Source organism: Peromyscus leucopus, chromosome 2 (assembly GCF_004664715.2).
Source record: "Peromyscus leucopus breed LL Stock chromosome 2, UCI_PerLeu_2.1, whole genome shotgun sequence".
Classification (NCBI taxonomy): domain Eukaryota; kingdom Metazoa; phylum Chordata; class Mammalia; order Rodentia; family Cricetidae; genus Peromyscus; species Peromyscus leucopus.
This window is the reverse complement of record NC_051064.1, coordinates 127,513,073-127,533,500: the sequence shown is the minus strand read 5'-3', so window position 1 is coordinate 127,533,500 and position 20,428 is coordinate 127,513,073. Positions and strand designations below refer to the sequence as shown.

The 20,428-nt window shown below is 35.1% G+C and overlaps 1 protein-coding gene across 4 annotated transcripts in view; it reads left to right on the top strand.

The window, feature by feature from the left end:
• Positions 1-20,428, top strand: part of Zmym4 (zinc finger MYM-type containing 4) — a 106,010-nt gene that overhangs the window by 32,074 nt on the left and 53,508 nt on the right. For 2 of the 4 annotated variants that reach the window (XM_028885405.2, XM_028885404.2), the window contains 7 exons: positions 852-913; positions 1,252-1,422; positions 9,635-9,719; positions 9,975-10,230; positions 16,253-16,427; positions 16,529-16,741; positions 20,250-20,400. In XM_028885405.2, the coding sequence (XP_028741238.1) occupies positions 852-913; positions 1,252-1,422; positions 9,635-9,719; positions 9,975-10,230; positions 16,253-16,427; positions 16,529-16,741; positions 20,250-20,400 (1,113 nt within the window). Of the gene's footprint in view, positions 1-851; positions 914-1,251; positions 1,423-7,105; positions 7,218-9,634; positions 9,720-9,974; positions 10,231-16,252; positions 16,428-16,528; positions 16,742-20,249; positions 20,401-20,428 lie in introns of those variants that run through there. The other 2 variants (XM_028885406.2, XM_028885407.2) reach the window with 2 other exon arrangements.

Genomic DNA, 20,428 nt, shown 5'->3' with positions numbered 1-20,428 from the left:
ATACACAAGGCTGTGCAAGTATATACTTTATTTCTAATATGTGATTAGGTATATATATATACACACATATGTGTATATATATACCTATTAATGGATATTGAAATTCTAGGAGTATCTTTTCTGAAGGAGCATGCCTAGTAATAGAAGAGACAAGACAGGTAGGTAGTAGAAATGCTAATGATGAGTTGAATAGCCTAAGATTGAATGTGTAAGCTAAGATAATAGAAGAGTAAATAACTGGGTTGTTAAAGTGGTTGCTTTTTTCACTTTTGAGACAGAGTCTTAATCTTCAGCCCAAGCTGGCCTGGAACTCACTGCAGTTCTGCCTTGTCTCCTAAGTGTTTTTAAGTAACAGGTGTGTGAGTCACTATACCTAGCCTAAATTTGCCTCGCTCCCTGAGGTGCTTTGTATTAGACTCCAGACTTTTTGGCATATTAGACAATAATTCTACCTGAGCCACATTCCTGACTCACATGAAATTCTTATGAGAGAGACTTAGTGAACAAGGGATGTTGTTCTATAGAGGTCAATTTTGAACTGAGCAGAGTCTGGGAACTGTAAATATTAGGACAGAAAGCAAAGACTTGGGGAACTTTCCTGAGCTGCCGAGGAGAGCATAGTAAATCAAGTCACCATTCTGAGTAAGGAAAGGTGTGTATGACAGTAAGGCTGAATGGTAAGAGCAGGCAGGTTGTATGGAACTTTGAATGAAATGTTGGGTTCTTTGGAGCTTAGTTCACTCTTTGTTGGAATAGAGAGATGATTTCAAATAATTGCCTTTTAGGTCATTTTTTTTAATAAGATTTGTTATTCATATACATGTGTTTGTTTGTTTGTTTTCTTTCAATAGCTAATCAAGTTGAAGAAACATTACATACTCATTTACCACAAACCCCAGAAACAAACTTTAGGGTAAGTTTTCAGTGTGTATGTAGATTGCTGTTAACCGTGGCAAGTGTCAAAGTTTTCTTTATGTCACTTTCAAAATTCTGCTTGTGATTAGACAGAGCACTGAGTTTTTTTTAACTATTTGCATAAGGACATCTTTGGAGATACTCTAAAAAGCCTTGGCTCTTAGGTTCTTCATTTGCATTTGATATTTAGACATATAGTGCATCAGCTTTTAGGCATAGGGACACTAAATGTATGTCCATAGAATTCATTTCCAGTGAGCTTTTCTTTGGGTATTAACCCTGAAGAGGAATAATTTTAAATTTGAATATTTATTAATCCTTTATATTGTGTTTTAGGACTCCAGCTACACATTTGCCAATAAAGAATCCATTGGTTCGGAACTGGGGAATTCCTTTGCATCAAATATTAGAATTAAAGAAGAACCTTTGGATGATGAGTATGACAAAGCAGTGGCGCCTCAGCAGGGACTACTAGACAGAGTTAAAGATGAACCTGAAAATGCTCAAGTAAACATTTGACCTTTCCCCTTCCTTGTTTCTTTTTGCTCCACACATCAACTTACTCATTTGAAAGAGGAAGTACTTAAGTGAAATAGTTTGACAGGATGAAAAGAGTTTGTGATTGAAGCAACTTGAATTGCTTTGCAAGACTTTAGCAACAATTACATGAAAATGTTTCTAAAGTGTAATTAAGACTTTTGCTCTTGTCTTTTAATAGCACTGTGGCTTTTGTGAGCGTTTTAATACGGAATTGGGAGACTGGTGCGTCTTTGAGATTTAAAGACTGAGACAGCATATGAGGCTGAAAACCTAGGAGGAGGGTGGCACATGGGTTTGTGGAGTAGTTTAATTCATAGAGCCTTTTACTACTAATGAGGTACAGGTTAGGTATGCATTTAACTGTCTTTCAGGAGGGCTAATGGACATAATTATCTTGGAAGGGTTAATTGATTGAAGAACCAGATTATTGGAAAGGAGGCATTGGTGAGTGATTCATGATTCCAAGTTTGAGATAGTAAGGGCAAGGGTCTAGCTGTACTGTTTCAAGACTCTTTGGAAGTAAGTCATAAGAATCCTGGAACTGAAATCAGTCAGTTAAATTACCCATGCAGTTGAAAGCATTGTAGTGGTTGGAATGGAAGAAAGAAGCTACATCTCAGGCTATAGTGACTGTGAAATGTAGAAAGGAATTTAAGCAATGAATATATAATAGTAGCAACTATTTGAAGGTAGTATATATTTTGTTCAGATGTCATGAATTCAGAAAGTGAAAAATAGAGATAACGCAGAGTAGGTATTTCTGTGAAATAATATCTAATCTAAGGAAGCTTACCTTTTTCTTATTTTGCTATATAAGGGAGTTTGTGAATGAGACATGTATGGAAGAGTATTGTTCATGAAGCCTTTTTTGAGCAGCACTTTTTCAACCTCAGTACCACTGATATTTAGAACAAGACCATTCTTTGTCATGAGGCCTTGTTCTGTGTATTTCAGGATCTCTAGCATATCCTTGGTTTCTACCTCTATTTGGTTCCACTTGCAGCTCTGTCCCTCTCTGGTTATAACAGAAGTATCGTCAGACACTGCCAGATATTCCTGGGGAGCAAAATCATTTACTGTAGAGAACCACTGTTTTATATCAAGGAGAGAAAAGACTAGGCAGCGATCGAGTATAAAATACAGAAAGAGAAGCAGATGGTTTATGAAAGGAGCTGATACACAGTTACCTGTCAAAAATGGTGTTTTTTTTTTTTTTTTTTTTTTTTTTTTTTAGGGGGAGAAGGCATTGTGACCCCAGGAGCCATGTGAGGTAGAACATTCAAAAGAAACAATACAATATATCAGAAATAGCATATTAGGACCTTAAAGGAAAAAAGATAAACTTTCTTTAAAACCTGGAGAGGAGCTTCATCAAGGATAACTTAAAAGGATGAGTAAGCCAGAGGTGGTGGCGCACACCTTTAATCCTAGCACTCAGGAGGCAGAGGCAGGCAGATTTCTATGAGTTTGAGGCCAGCCTGGTCTACAGAGTGAGTTCCAGGACAGCCAGGGCTACACAGAGGAAACCCTATTCTGAAAAAACAATCAATCATATAATAAATAAACAAATAAATAGTAGGAGAAATAGCTGCCATGACATGGGGTGGCAGAAAATTTTATACTACATGATTTAGTTGAGCATAGAATATGTAGCAAGGACGATGGAAGATCCAGGTAACATAAATTAAGAGCTGTTCGACCAGAGCATGGCTTATTAACCCCAGAGAGAGAGTTCAGTGAATTCTATCCTATTTCTTCAGGCTGTGGGGTTTGACCTCTTAAAGGGATAGGCCCATGATCTCCCATAGAGATAGCCCACAACTCACAAAAGAATTCTACAATACTGAGGAACAGGTAGAGAAATTAGGATGGTGGTTGACCTACAGAAATTGGGTGGATATGAGTGCAGTTGGCTCAACAAAGACAGTAGAAGGAATCTGAAATATTTCAATAGATGATAAATTAAGTGTAGTTTGTAGAAACAAGAGAAGTGGAAATCTTGGGTATTTGAATTAGGTGTAAAAGTCCTAATAGCCAGGGAAATTCATATGACCATGTGTTTGTGTGAAGATTATAACCATGTCTTTGTACAGGGAAGATCTCTAATCCCTCATTTCCCCATGTGAACCTTGAAAATTCATAAGAAATCATTATATTGGTAGAATACTAAAGGCTTCTCTTTCTTTTGTATGTGACCCATTGAGCTTTCCTCAGGATAAAGGCTAAGGTTAAGTAAGTGGGGGATAGAAGGCATTGGGAAAATTCTTAGTATTGTTTTTCTTAAAGTAGAGTTTCCAGTGGTTAGAGAGTGTCAATAGGATAGAATGGATAGCACTGCCTGTATTTTATACACTGACTCAAAATTACCAAATGTGCTCTAAAATGCTGACTATTGAGTTTTAGAATGATTATGTGGAAGAACTGCTTCAAGGACTTGTTACTTATTTGTTTGGTCTCTTGAGAGTAGACAGTCCTGGGGGTAGGTCCTGGTAGGTACAGGGTCACAGAGTGGTCTCCACAGAAGAGCAATCTTAGCACGTGAGTAGGTTTCCCTGAGCAGTTATTTCTGTTTTCAGTCAAACCTCTGGTAGTTGCAGAAATCCTGCAAGGGAGGAGGCCAAATTATAAGTAACTCTAGATATTGTTTCTTTCCTTTTTACTCTTTTCCTGCCTGCATTCTGCTCTCTTCTTATTGCCTCATGCTTTTTCATACCCTCCCTGGAAATGTAGATTTCTTGCTTTTTCAGTACTGAGTTGTAACACTTTATTAATTTTACAGATTCTCCGTAGACTAGAAGTAGGAATTACAAAGTATTTATTTGGTCTCCTAAACACTACTCAAAAACTACTGACAGAATTTGTGACTGTGATCACCCTTTTCTTTGATCACCTTTACTAGTTATTTCTCTTGTGCTTGACTTTGTAGTTTGGCTTTCAGTGTGCTTTTTACTATTCAAGTGGTCTTCATCCAGACTACTAGGTTGCTGAAATGTCTTTATATGTATCTCAATACTAACCTATTGCTTTTAGTTACTTGTTAGACATCTTCTTGCTTCTTTAACTAGCATAAAATCATTTGGGTTTCAGTTTCATTTATTCATTCTAATCCCATTGCATTTTATTATAGTATTTTCTGTAGTTTTAAGAAAATAGTTGTTGATTTTTTTATATATACTATATTGTTTTTTCCTAACACCTGTGTGTGTGTGTGTGTGTGTGTGTGTGTGTGTGTGTGTGTGTGTGTTGGGGGTGTTGGTCTAAGTAGAGAATGTGTTATCCTGTGTCTACACTAGGAAACTAAATTTCATAGGTTAATTTAGTTATTCAAGGCCAAATGGTCAGGAAAGAATCAATCTAGGTCTCATTTTTGTTAGATTGTCTTTCATTAACTAATGGTTTGATTAAAAAAGAGGGGGTGGTTCTAGATAGAGTTTTCAAAGAGAAACTCTTAAGGAGAGCCAAAGACCTCATTTTTCCATTTTTCCCCCCATAGGTTCTGCAACTTAGATGTTAGATGTTGCTAATGTTGATATCTTCATTTTTTTTTCTGCTCACAGTAATGAAGAGAGAACTAATTTGTTGTCTTTCATTGAAATAAATGAAGATGGGAAAGCAAATCGCTTAATTATCACAGTAAAAGTACAATGTAGCCATGCACATGTTGGAACTTTGCTTGACTTATATCGCTTATTTGGCCATAGAAGATGTTCATTTTCTTTCTTTCTTTCTTTCTTTCTTTTTTTTTTTTTCTTTCTTTCTTTCTTTCTTTCTTTCTTTCTTTTTCTTTTTTTTTTAAGATGTTCATTTTCAATACCATTTTTCCTGTGGTATTAATAAGGACTTCCTTTGTGTTCAGCAAGGGAAAGATAATGCAGTTTTTATTTTAACCCCTGGTTTTTAGTTAGTTTTATTTTGTTTTTGAAAGCTTTGGGGTCATCAGGTATTCTCATAAAGCATGGCTTACTAGTCATTGTAGGGGACACAGACAAACCAAGCATTCTGCCTTGAAAGTATTATAGGCATTTTATAAAGTATACTTGCAGTCTTTTCTTCTCTCCTCTATATCTCCTGCTCCCACTACCGTGAATAATACATACCAATGGCTTAAATAATTTCATAAATTTGGGAATTGCCAGTACAGAATAAGAAAAGTAGACTGGAGACCATTGATGTGAGCTAATGGGTACTAATTATTTCTGGAGTTTGCTGGGCTAAAAATTTTTATACTAGAATTGTGCTTTCAAATACATGCATAGGTATGTCAGGATAAGTCAATATTTTTTTTTTAAAGTTTATATCTACCAGGTACAGCAATATGCATGCTTTAAATCCCAATCCTTGGGGACAGACAGATTACTGTGAGTTTGAGGGCAGCCTTGATTTCCATAGTAAGTTTCAGTCCATCCAGGGTTATACATTGAGGTCCTGTATACTGAAAACTGGCAGTGTTGCACACCTTTAATCCCAGCATTTGAGAGGCAGAGGCAGGAGGATCTCTGTGAGTTCGAGGCCAGCCTGGTCTACAGAGCAAGATCAGGACAGCCAAGGCTACACAGAAAAAACCTGTCTCCAAAAAAAAAAAAAAAAAGAGGATATTTCACCAACAGTGCTACCTTGAATATCAGTGTCTTTATTACTTGCCAAATGATATGTATCATAATTCATGATATATTTCTTACACATTTTTGTTCATTGTGGGAAGAAAGTAACTATGCTAGATCGAACTCTGAATTTGTAAAAAAAAATTATGGAACCTTTGTAATTACTAAATTAATACAGATTATTGAGCTTAGCATTTTTACTTAACTATTCTTGAAATTTTTGCACAAAACATGCTAATGTATCAAAGGAAATTAGAAGCGATCATGATAGAAATGGGAAATAAAGTAATAACTTTTCTTATAGAACTTTATTAATAGAACTTGTGATAGTTGAGTGGAGTTGAATGTAAAATAATAATTATAGAAATGATAGTAATACTTCTATGGATCAGTTTCCCAGTTGAGATCCACTGTTATCAGTAGCAACTAAAAGCAGTTGTAAGATAAAAGATGCCTTGAATGAATGGTGAGACCTGTTTTTTTTTTTAAATAAAATGTAAGAAGTGTTAATGGTGTCAAAGTAACATACAGATTTCATGAACATACTGGTGATTAGGTTCTGATGGTTTGGAGAGTAAGTGTACACAGACACACATATGGTGTATACATAATTTCAAATGTTTAAAGAGGTTGAGTGGAGAACCATGTAAACAGTTAAACGTATAGTTTCATCAGAATAGTGTAATACAAGATTAATCAGGCCGATAATGATAACAGCATAGCCCACAATAGATTTCAGGTTTTGATATATTGATCCTGTTAAGCAGAAAAAAATTTTCTATTTGGTCAAAGAAAAATTCCCAGTCCCAAATAGACTTAAGCCAGCACTGGCAAGTTATCAGTGGCTAATCAAATCAAACCCACTCTGTGTTTAAGTCTGTTCAATCACTGCTCTTAAGAATAAAGTTTTATCATAACTGCCATATTCATTTATTAACGTGTTGTCTGTGGGTGCTTTTGCTGTACCAGGGCAGAGATGGGCAGTTGTGACAGAAATCAGACTATATGGCTTGCAAAGTCAAAAATATTTACTATCTGGCCCTTTGCAGATAAAGTTTGCTGATCCCTGGATTAAAGGACTGTATTATAAACAGTGAAACCACTTCCTTATTATTTTATTATGGAAGTAAAACTTTGTAAGAGATAGAAGAAATCACAAAGGTAAAGATTGTCAAAATTTTGGCATAAAGGGAAACAAAAAAAATTAACTCAAAAGAAATGTTGATAAGAAATGCTACTGAGGTTGATATTGTAATATAATGTACTTGTAAGTGAACATCAAAAATAGCTGTAAATGATAACAAGTAGGAAAAAAGTTTTAATTGCCTTTTTTTTTCTTCCATATTAATTACTGGAGTAAGAACAATTTTGTCTGAAAATCCAGGCTTGGTGGGTATACCATTAATCCCAGCACTAGGGAGGCAGAGGCAGGTTGATCTCTGTGAGTTCCAGGTCAGCCTAGTCTACAGAGTGAGTTCCAGGACAGCCAGGGCTACACAGGGAAACCCTGTCTTGAAAAACAAACAAAACAACATCAAACAAGCAAAAAACAAACCCACCAGCCCAAAGCAACCCTAAAGTCACAATTTTCTTTGGACAAAAACAATCTTATAATGTCTCAGAAACCTTTAAAATGGATCTGGTAACTTAGTAATTCTACTTAATTAAAGATATTCATCAGTGTAGTGTGGTGGAGCACTACTTTAATCACAGCACTCAGGAGGCTGAGGTAGGTGGATCTCTGTAAGTTTGAGGCCAGCCTGGTTTACAAAGCAATTTTCAGGACAGCCAGGGCTGTTGTTATCTGTCTCAAAAACAAAACAAACCAAACAAAAAGATATTCATCATTGTGTTCCTTCACTGCTTGTGCTGATTATATGTAAGCATTAAGTAGAACAGCATTGTTACCATTTGCATCTCTCTGTATTACAACTTGATGCAAAAGGTGGAAAAAATGAGTAATTCTGATCCCGCCTTTTTAAAAATTGTGGTAGTATTGTATTAGCCATGGAATTTTTCATAAATTTTAATTTGTCAGAAATATTCTATATTAGTCATTTGTGGTGCTATTCACCTGTGATCCAAATACTTGGGAGACAGAGGCAGCAGATTTGGACCTCATCTGGTCTATTTAGCAAGTTCCAGGCCATCAGGTCTGTACAGTGAAACGTTGCCTCAAATATAAAACAAAGACTAAAAGAAAAATGCTGTGTTAAAGTACTATCATAATTGCCAAAGATTTGGGCCCTCTTCATTTTGTGTCTGAGTCACATGTACATATTTCATGTCAGCTTCAGCTGTTTAATCTGACCCCCCCCCTCTCTCTATATATATATACACACACATATATAATATACACACACAAACACACATACATATATACATTTTATATAATTATATAAAATAAATATCAATATTGCTTAAGGTTGTGTAGTGAATTGTTTTACGTACCACCAAAAGTAAGTATGTCTGACATACCCAGAATCCTACTGACAGGTCTCTGTATTATTTTGCAAGCTTTGTTGTAATAAATATGTTAAAATTATCAAACAACTGTTACTTAATGCTGTTAGAGGTGAGCAGTATAATTTCACAGATAAAGAACAGCCCTGAAAATATATAATGGAATATTCTGGTTGATGGTGGCTGTGTATGACTTAATATGTTTACTTGGATTTAAAACTCATTCAAGGCTGGAGAGTTTAGCTCATAGGTGAAGAGCACTGGCTGCTTCTCCAGAGGCCCTGAGTTTGTTTCCCAGCACCTACATAGTGGTGCTCACAACCATATGTAACTTTAGTCCTAGGGGATCCAGTGTCCTCTTCTTACCTTCATGGGCACCAGGCATTCATGTAGTGCACATACATATATATATTCAGGCAAAAACTCATATTTAATGAATTAAAGTTTTTCCTTTTAAGTCATTTAAATAATGCAGTATTTAAAATGTTCCTTTAGAATTCTCAGACTACCTAGACCTCTGTTGGACTCAAATCTTATAAATGTGTATACTTAGCTACTAGAAGTTATTTTGGAGAAATATGCAAGAATATATAATAATTGAAATAAGCACAACATGAATTCCTATAAAAATTATTTAGAATAATTATAGGTATAAAGAACAAAATTTTTCTTTGACTAGAGAAGGGAAAAGACTGGAAAGAAATATAGCCTAGAGTCACAGCTGCCCTTTTGAGGGGATGGAAATGAGATTAGAAGTTTTTTCTTTATTTCTAAGTAAATGTTCTATTGTGATTGTGTATTACTTTTATAATAAACAGAAGTTTATAAACTGTAATATTAAGGAAGAATTTCAAAGTTAATTTAGGAACTACCTAGGAGTTGCTTCAGGCTATTTTGGTAGCTAACATTAATTTTTTCCCCCTCCTTACTCTTAGCATATACAACCATATTTACTCTTGTTAATTATAGATTGTTTACTATATTGTATTTGTATTTCTTATTAATATTAATGTTGTAAACATTTTCCCCTTCTATACAGCAGTAGTAAAATGTCTTGATTTCTTTTGAAATTTATGCTTTTCTCTGTATTTACTTATTGTTTTTCTTTTTTAAAGGAGTATAGTCATGGCCAACAGCAAAAAACTCAAGAGGGGGAACTGAAAATTAGTGCTGTGTTTTCAGTCAGTGGCAGTCCTCTTGGTAAGAATTAGCCCTGAATAAATGAATTGTATTTATCCTGGCCAACGTAAATGAGAGGTCATTTCTCCTTATGTTAATAAACTAGTTTGTTCTTTTTGTTCACTTAGAATCCTTTATATTGTATATTTCATAGTTAATACCAGGTTCCAAAGTAGCTCTAGAAAAGTACTAATGCATAAAATGCAAGATAAAAAGTATGTTTTTTCCTTTCAATGTTCTTTTCCTCTTTTTTGTTTGTTTGTGTTTTTTTTAAAGCTCCACAGTTGACTACTGGCTTTCAGCCTTCTCTGGCATCACCTGGCATGAATAAAATGCTTCCTGCAGTTCCAGCTACAGCTGTTCGGGTTTCCTGTTCTGGTTGTAAAAAAATCCTCCAGAAGGGGCAGACTGCTTATCAGAGGAAAGGGTCTACTCAGCTTTTCTGCTCCACACTGTGCCTCACTGGATACACAGTTCCACCTGCCCGCCTGCCACCTCCTCTTACCAAGAAGACTTGTTCAAGTTGCTCAAAGTATAGCAGAGTTCCAAGTTATCTTTTCTGTTTCTTTATTTCTCTTAGTGTTTGTTTCTTAACCTTTGTGTTATATTTGAATTTCTACTTTGCTGTGGGTTCTTTTTGTAAAGAAATACCACAGAATTTAGTGCTACCATGTTGTTGCTGCTTTCAGGTTTTTCTGAGTAGGTCATGCTCAGCTTTCTTTTAGCTTAACAAGTGATTTTGAAATTAACCCTTTCTTTTTCATTAGTTAAGATTCCTTTCATCTTACTGTTTTAGTGCCACAGTATTTTATTTTGCAGTTGTTGACAATAGATTGTAGGTGCAACAAATATTTAAAGTTATGTTTCCTATCTGTTATATAGTTGCAATATATTTAAATTTTGTCTAACTTTAAATGACTTTCCATATGCGTGCTCTCACATGCACACTCTCTCCTCTCCAGTATCTCTGAACCTTTAGAAGTTCTATTGCAATGTTAAATAACAAAGAGGTGTATGAACCTTGACTTAATTAAAATCATCTTGATGTTTTTTAGGAATACTAAGATCAACCCTTATAGTAAATAGTGTTAGTAAATAGTAAATGTTTACTAGAGCAACTCAGAAAAAAGAGAATCTGTGTGTGGTGTCACGTTCAGTAGAGGAAGATGGATCTCTGTGTCAGTGGAGACCTCGGGCTACATAGAGAGGTTACGTGTCAAAAACCAAATGGGGGAAAATGAGGAATTATACAGTTTTGGTGTTTTCAAACCTCTTAATCTCTCAATTTAAACTACAATTTATTACTCATCTTTCAGTGTTTACACCTGCTCACTTCTCTTGTTTTCTGAGTTAGACCAGAGACTTGATGGAAATTAGAGTATATGTAGATACTTTTCTATAACTTAGTTTCATTCAAGTCTCTTTTAAACTTTTAAAAATTATTGGCTTATTTTATTGTCATGGGTGTTTTTACCTGCATGTATATCTTTGTACCACATGTGTGCTTGGTGTCCTCAGATGTCAGAAGAGACCGTGTACTGGAGATACAATTTTGAGCTGCCATGTGGGTGCTGGGAATTGAACCCAGGTCCTCTGGAAGAGCAGTCAGTGCCCTTAACCACTGGGCCATCTCTCCATCCTCTGTGAACATCAGTTTTTGTTCATCTCTCAGGGATAACTGAAAAGTTCAATTGGGTTGTATTATACAGTTTAATTTACTGTATAATCCAATTTAAATTACTGTATTTTATATATTTCAGTGTAGATTGGATTTTAATTTCCTTTTTAATTTCTTTAATTAATTTCTTTTTTTTTTTTTCTAACCTTGTTGTTCTTTAAAATAACAAATACTACTGGTTGTTTTTGTTCGTTTGTTTGGGGATTGTCTTTTAAGATTATCATCCAGTTTGAGAATAACAAACAGAGAAACCCAGCATTCAAAACATTTTGAGTAATAAAACTTACTCAGAAATTTTGTGGTTTTGAGCATTCCAAGGTTTTTTTTTTTTCAGATCAAGGATGCTTAATCAATAGTATCTGTGCAAATACTATAAAATCTAAAAAAAAAGGTGAAAGTTGAAACATTTGTGGTACTATGCATTTAAGAAAGGGTACATTCAGTTTGGAACAGTTATTCAATGGTATATTTTTATCTGGTGAATGTCTCTAATGTTTGTATGTGACTGAAAGTGATCTAGAGCAATGTGCCTTGATTAGGTAGTTAGGAAAATTTCATCTAGTTTTTTTCAATGTTAAAATTGATTCAATATTGATATTGATGTTTTGGTGGTTTATAATTTGAGGAATAATTCACCAATGTATTATAAAATATAGTGACTATAGCTTGTATATTTTCAAGTTCTGAGTTCAAAAGCCAGGTGTGGTGCCACACTCCTTTAATCCTAGCACTTGGCTAGCAGAATCAGGTGGATCTCTGAGTTCAAGTCCAGCCTGGTCTACAGATTGACTTCCAGGACAGCCAGGGCTACACAGAGAAACTGTCTTCAAAAACAAAACAAAACAAAAATAACCTCTAACCCCCGCCTCCCCCCCCAAAAAAAATTCTGAGTTCATTTAAAGTATTTTTTGTTTTGTTTTGTTTTGTTTTCGAGACAGGGTTTCTCTATGTAGCTTTACGCCTTTCCTAGAACTCACTTGGTAGCCCAGGCTGGCTTCGAACTCATAGAGATCCACCTGCCTCTGCCTCCTGAGTACTGGGATTAAAGGCATGTGCCACTACCGCCCGGCTATGTAAAGTATTCCTACAATAAAAATGACAGCTGAGGTAATAGGTATTAAGTAACTTTAGCCATTTGACCATAAAGATAGACTTTAAAGCATTATACTGTATGTAGTAAATATTTTATTACTTGTCAGTATTAAATAAAATAACATAGAGGTATGTACTTTGTTGGGCTTACTACCACATAGTTAATCTAGTAGATAACTAATACTATTGAATGAATTATTTAGTGGCCTTAAGTTTATAGAAAAGCTAATATTATAGTATATTATGTAAGGTAATTATGAAATTGACTTTCACATACTATTTCTGGCAAAATTAATTTAACCAAAGCAGAGTCCTTTATTTCTGCTGTTTTGGTTATAACATGTGGTTTTAAAAATGAATACTTAGCTGTATTTTGTCTAAGCTTTTATATTTTAGTATAGGCACTCAAATTATTCTATGATTGAGTTAGATTGAAAAGTATAATTATTATTTTTTTTATTTTTTACTTTTCTGTTTGCTGTTTTTTTTTTATTAGGAAATAGTTTGATTGTTTGATGTAATAACCTATGCATCCTTTATCATTTTTGGGACCAGCAGTTTTTAAGATGTCAGGGATTCTTTCATGAGAATCATCGATCTTCTGTCTATGCACATGAATATGAAGAGCAGAGGATATCATTGAGTGTCATCATCAGGAATACTATATGCTTTCTTTAAGTCAGAATGTCATGGGGCTGGAGAGATGGCTCAGCGGTTAAGAGCACTGGCTACTTTTTCAGAAGTCACGGGTTTAATTCACAGAACCTACATGGCAGCTTATAACTGTCTGTAATTTTAGTTCCAGGGCGTCTGATACCTCCACAGGTATCAATACACATAAAATAAGTTAAATAAATTTAAAAACAACAAAAAAGACAGAATGTCATTGAGTCGTTGACCTGGAGTTCACCAGTTTCTCTAGGCTGACTGGCATTTGCCCTAGGGATCCTCCTGTCTCCTAGGCATTCTCCTGTCTAGACTATTTTAGCATTGGGATTACAAGTGCTCACCACCACTCTTGCATTTTTATTTGAATTCTGGGCAAGCCTTTTATTGACTGAACTGTCTTCCCAGCCACACTGTTTGGATATATATTTATTTACATTCTTTTTCATGCATGCTAATTTCATCTGCATTTATCATATTTCTCTGTTCTTTGGTGGTTATCACTGACTTATCTGAAGACAGATTCCCCCCCCTACATTTCAGAAATAACTGTTTGAGGGGCTGGAATATTTACTCACCAGTTGAGAGCCCTTGCTGCTCTTTCAGAAGACCCTGCTTTAGTTCCCAGGACCCACATAATGAATTGTAACCATTTGTAACTCCAGTTCCAGGGGATCGAGTGCAGCCTTATGGCCTCTTCAGGCACCAAGCATGCACATGGTGCACATACATACACAGAGGCAAATGTTCTTAAACATGAAAATAAATGTTTAAAAGAATACATAAAATAATAGTTGAACTATGATGTTTGTGTTTTTGCCTTATACATCAAGATTTTCAGTTTTTATCTGTTATCATTCTGTTTTACATCCTCATTCATTTATTCTTTGATCTGTTTTTATTCTTTCCTCTTCCATTTCTATTTTTCTGTTATTTTGCAGCACTACTTATTTATCTGCTTGTCTTCTCATGCTTTCTTCGTTTTAATGTCTTATTTTCCCTTTATTCTCGTTTTTCATTATACTTTCTCCCCTCTGTATTTGCTTTATCCTTTTCCATGGACAGAAAACCTTTCATTTCCTGTTTGCCAGTTGATCTTTCTTGCTCTTTCCCTCTGTTAATGTACATAGTCATTAGAACACTACTGCCTCTTTTTCTCTGAGCCTTACATGTCGGGATTGTGTTGTAGATGTGTTAGTTGGTACTGGACACCACTCAGTCTCTTTTTGTTTTCTACATTTTGATCAGTTTTGGTATTCCCTAATGATCTTTGTCCATTGCAAAGAGAAATTTCTTGGATAAGGACTAAAAACTATGCTTAACTGTGGGTACAAGGATAAATATTTAGAATGTAGCTAGGGATTATGCTGGTTTAGTAAAGTGGCAAGTATAGGTGCTCACTTGAGATCCATGACTTCACTAGCCCTGGTAGTTGGCTAGGTTTCCAATACCAGATATTGTTTTGTTCTTGTTGAGCTGCTGGTTACCACCAAATGAATGTTTGCCTGTATTGTACCTCTAGGGGTATTATGCTGAATTTATTCTTTATTATCAGTTAATGTTTAGTTTTCTTTAATAAAAGGAACCTAAAATTTTTTAAATTGATTTCAATTCATATATAAATTAAGTAATTTGGAGTATAATTTTGTTAATTCTGTTAGATCTATGGTACTCATAGAATTGTTTCTGAATTTTTTTGTAGCTTTTTGACTATATGCCAGCAGAAGTGTGACTATTTCTCCTTATTCTTCCATAAGATACAATTTAATTGGTCTGTAAATTCTTTGAGATCTATGAAAAATATTTCTTCCATACCTTCATATATGTTAGAGTGGTAGGAAACCTAATTCTTAGGGATTCATTCTTCATTACTAATGCTTACATATTAAATTGTTTTGGATATGGACATCTAGATTTTCTGTAACCATGACTAGCAATGTATCACATGGCTGAGTAAATAGCTTATTGTAAAACTAGTTGCCCTCCGAGGACCTGAGTTCAAATCTGCAGCACTGGGAAGGCAGAGACAAGATCCCTTTAGCTCAGTGGGCAGCCAGCCTAACTGAATATGTGAGTTCCAGGTTCAGTGAGAGACTCGGTCTTGGAGGTTGGCAAGATGGCTCAGTGAGTAAATGTACTGGCTTCAAACACTTAGAAGTTGTCCTCTTACTTCAGCCTTGTACTGTGCACACGAGTATATAGGCACATAAAATAGAAAAAAAGGCCGAAGTAACAATACTCACAGAGACATGCATCCAAAATCCAAAACACAGAGCTTTGAAAGAATTTCGTATGTAATTTTAACTGGCAAGAACCATTATGCATGGCTCCTTTCACTGTATTTTTTAATTTTAAAAACGTTGTTATGATACTTGTATGTTGTAAGTAATATATTAGTTACGTATTTCAGAAAGCACTCAAAGATCTCTAAATTTATTGAGGAAAACTCAAATTTTTCAGTTTAAATTCCAGGGCTGAAAAATTGGCTTAGTGAGTGCTGTGTGGATTGTGGAAAAGCCATTTGGGCAGCAAGGTTCTCTAATCTTAGTTCTGAAGGAAGGAGTGGGGATGGTTAGGTGGTGGAGACAGGCTGATCTGTAGAGCTTGCGGGCTAGTCAGTGAATTCCAAGTTGAGAAAGGAAGTGGAAATGGACTGAAGAAGACAGAAAACATTGACATAAGGGTCTGCTCTCCCGTGTACACATGTACCTGCCTGTACACAGACATACAGACTGCACGTATAAACCACAGATTTTCAAATATACACCCACAAGTTTAAATTGCAATGCCCCTGGAGAGATAACTCAGTGATTATGAGCATTGACTATTCTTTCAGATGACCCAGCCTCGATTTTCAGCACCCACATGGTGGCTTACAGCCATTTGTAATTCCAGTTCCAGGGATTCTACTCCCTCTTCTGGTTCCTGAACACAACAGAAACCCAAGTGGTGCACAGGCATGTATGTAGGCAAAATACTCATTCACATAAAATAAAATTTGTTTAACAAGACAAAAGTTGCAGTGTCCTTTCCCTTTACTATAAGTCTGGTTTTATTTGGTTGCTTTAACACACAAAAGGGGGTAAATGTAATATCCTTATCTTTGTTCTCATTTTAGAGACATTTTAAACCCAAAGGATGTGATCAGTGCGCAGTTTGAAAATAGCACTACCAGTAAGGATTTTTGCAGTCAGTCATGCTTGTCAACATATGAACTGAAAAAAAAACCCATTGTTACCATAAATACAAATAGCATTTCAACCAAATGCAGCATGTGTCAGAAGAATGCTGTTGTAAGTTACCTTTTTACTTTTCTTGAGCAAATAGTTTATTGCTTATGAATAAAGAAGAATGTTTAATTCTGTTTGTTTTGTTATTACTTTATAATTCTTAGATTCGACATGAAGTTAATTACCAGAATGTGGTCCATAAACTTTGCAGTGATGCCTGCTTCTCTAAATTTCGCTCTGCTAACAACCTCACCATGAACTGTTGTGAGAACTGTGGGGGTTACTGTTACAGTGGTTCTGGACAGTGCCATGTGCTTCAGATTGAGGGACAGTCTAAGAAGTTTTGTAGTTCAATGTGTATCACCTCATACACGCAGGTATTTGATCATATTTAATCTTGATGTCTTTTTTCATTTCTGGGAATTTGAAACCTTTGGGTAGAAATTATTTTTGAAACAGTTTTTTAAGATAATGAGAGAAGTATTTGGTTAAGTTTTTACAAGTGAATGGTATTTTCCAAATGAATATATATTAAATGTTCTTATATGGAGTTCCATAGTCCCAAATTCTGTACATGCATGTGAAATGCATCTCAGCCAGGTAGTTTGTGGTGTTGCACACCTCTCTGTAATCCCAGCATCCAAAGCCAGACACAGGCGGATGTCTCTGAGTTTGAGGCCAGCCAGGTCTACAGACTGAGTTCCAGGATAGCCAGGCCTTTTATACAGAGAAACCCTGTCTTGAAAAACCAAAAGAAAAAAAAAAAAAAGGAAATGCAGAAATGTAGCATCCAGGAGGCAGAGGCAGGCAGATACCTGTGAGTTTGAGGCCAGCTTGGTCTACGGTGAGTTCCAGGGCAGTCAATTTCCCAGAGAAACCCTGTCTGGAAAGATCAAAAACAAAAATACTCAAGGTATGGCTTTGTTTTGTTGATACTGGGTCTTTTTATTCAGCCATGTCTTCCTGAAATTTGTTGTGTGGTCCAATCCGTATTACTTGTAGCCCTCTTGCCTCAGCCTGCCAAATGCCGGAAACATCTGCATTTATTATGCCTAGCTAGGATATAGCTTTCATTTTAGATGTGATTTGTACTTTTGAGTAATAATTATAATTAACCCAAACATAAAGGAGAAATATATTCCCTAAGGATAACTAGTCTTAACCTTTTAGTGTGTTGCCTTCTGATTTTTGAAATATATTTATATATATATATAAAATATTTATATATATATTAACAAAAAGGTCCAGATTGCATAAGTGCATGCATGCATACGTGTGTATGCATGTACAACATATATTTTCTTGCAAATGGAACCATATAACCACAGTTGTAAACCAGAAAACAAAAATCTTACTTAAATGAAGATGTTTTTTTTAAAAAGATTTTTTTACTGTTTTTTTTTTTTTTTTTTTTTTTTTTTCCCCAGACAGGGTTTCTCTGTGTAGCCCTGGCTGTCCTGGAACTCTGTAGACCAGGCTGGCCTCAAACTCAGAAATCCACCTGCTTCTGTCTCCCAAATGCTGAAAGAATTTTCTTCATGAAATAGAACAATGAAGAAGAAGAAATGAAGGTTATTTGTTAATTTGTGAACTAGAAATTTGCAGAGAATAAACTGAATGAACTCTGTGATGAGGAGCTTTTACACTGTTTTGTTTGTTGTTTAATATTTTACCAGTAAATCTTGGTCAAATATTAGTTTCATAATCAGTAACCCTAAAGCAGTGGTTCTCTGTTTGTGGGTCATGACCCAATTGGTGGTTGAACGACTCACGATTCGCCTAAGACCATTGGAAAGCACAGATATTTAAATTATGACCCATAACAGTAGTAAAATTACTGTTAAGAAGTAGCAATGAAAATTTTATGGGTGGAGTCACCACACCATGAGGAACTGTATTAAAGGATCATGGCATTAGGAAGGTTGAGACTGGTTTAAAGTGATGGTAAATACTTGTATCTTTTGTATTTTGCAGTGGCTTCCTTTTTTATTACATTTGCTGATCAGTCTTTTTTTTCTTTAACACATAGTGAATTTGTATACAGGCCATCAAAATCAACCGATAATGTAGTTAGGCTTTACTATTGCATTCAATTTTTTTGTTGTTGGGGACGTGTAATTTTGCTTTGTTTTGGAGTCAGGCTCTCAGTGTGTAGCACTGGGTGGCCTGGTACTTGTATAAATTCAGTTTTGCACTATTATTAAAATTATAGGCAATTTCACTTTAATGTATAATGTATAATTTTACTTTAAAGTATAATTCAGCTTTATTATATGAATTTAATATTTTCAGAAGGCTGTTTTCCTGATACTGTATCAGGCACTGAAAGTTGAGTCATACTTTGTAAAAGGCGAAATAGAATAAAACATCTTACTTTTAGAGTGAACTTTTAATTTTAATTTTGGAAGTACCTACTTCTTATGTATTAAAGCATGCTGTATTAGGAACAAGTATTTAATATTCCCTGTTTCCTACTCTTCAGAAATTACAAGGGCCAGGCATGGTGGTACATACCTTTAGTCCCCACTACTTGGGAGTTAGTGGAAGATGGATAAGTTTGAGGCCAGTTTGGTTTACATAGTGAGTTTCAAGCCATTTAGAGCTACATAGTGAGACTGTTTCCTAAGCAATAGCACAACACCCTTCCCCCAACAACAACAACAACAAAACACCAAACCAAAGAATTTTAATGTAGTAGCTAACACCAATCCAGTATGTCCAAGTACAATTTTACATGGGGAAAACACTTAGACTATATGGATTTTGGTTGTTGTGGGTTTTTTTTTTAACCTTTTAATGACTATAGAAACTAGACTGTGTCCAGGATTATGTAAAGTAAGAGCAAAAATACTTAATACAGAGCTGGCATATTGTAGATGGTTATTGCTGCCACTTTCCTTTTCTCTTTAATTTACTCAAACAAACACTGAATCCATTTCCTGTTTTGTGGGAAGACATGTTTCTCACATATAAATAAATGAGTAGATAAAGATGGTGTGATCGAAGTATTAAGAGGTCCTGGGTACCACAAAGAATGCAGGTTAGTAGGAATAGGTGTTTCACAAAGATGAGTTTTGACTTAAGTATTTTAAATTAAGTTTGTGTTTGCAGTTCTGATCTGGGAACTAGAAGATGTTCCAGACTAGGTGTATGCTGATATGCATTCATTTTATCATGAACGTTTGCAACTTGCCATAGGAAGGGAAAGAAATCTTAAAATCTTTTAGTTATAGCTTGAACGGTGTTTTCCTAATTGTATGATGGGGTAATAGTATGTACCATTATTTTCTGTTGAATCCTGTGTCAGCATATTGATTACATGATCTGCTCCCATCTTGCTGCTTACAGTATACATTGTTATTTGATGGAGAGGATTGATACTGAGTTTTCTAGTAAGTTTACTGATTTCAGCTAATATAAAAAAGAAAGGCATTGTATTAATGTGTAAAACAGGTTTTTAAAAGCAATTCTTATAATTAATTATCTGATCTTAAAAATTGCTAGGTTATATCTCACACTCATCTAATGAGATACAATCGATATATGAAAGTATAATGTATGTTTCCATGATACGTATTGCTCTATGAAATGCTTTTCACTTTTGTATGCATACAAATGTAATATACAAACTCAGAATTTCAGAATAACATAAAAGTTCCCTTTGTGAAACTTATTACTGAGGATTGTAATAAGGATTGTTTGAAAACTATTGATTTAAAATACTTCACGAGTAAGGGGGCAAAATGTACCATGGAGGGCCCGGGAGTGATTCCTAGCACCACACATAAAAAGTAATATTATTTCAACAAAGTTAAGTTTAAACATTTCAAAAATTTATGCTTTATGAATTTAGTAAAAATGAATGTTGTTTTATTCTGTTACTAGAAATCAGCCAAAATAACACCATGTGCGCTTTGCAAATCATTGAGATCCTCAGCAGAAATGATTGAGAATACCAATAGCTTGGGGAAGACAGAACTTTTCTGTTCTGTTAATTGCTTATCTGCTTACAGAGTTAAAATGGTTACTTCTGCAGGTAATACTGCTTTCATAAACTATAAAAT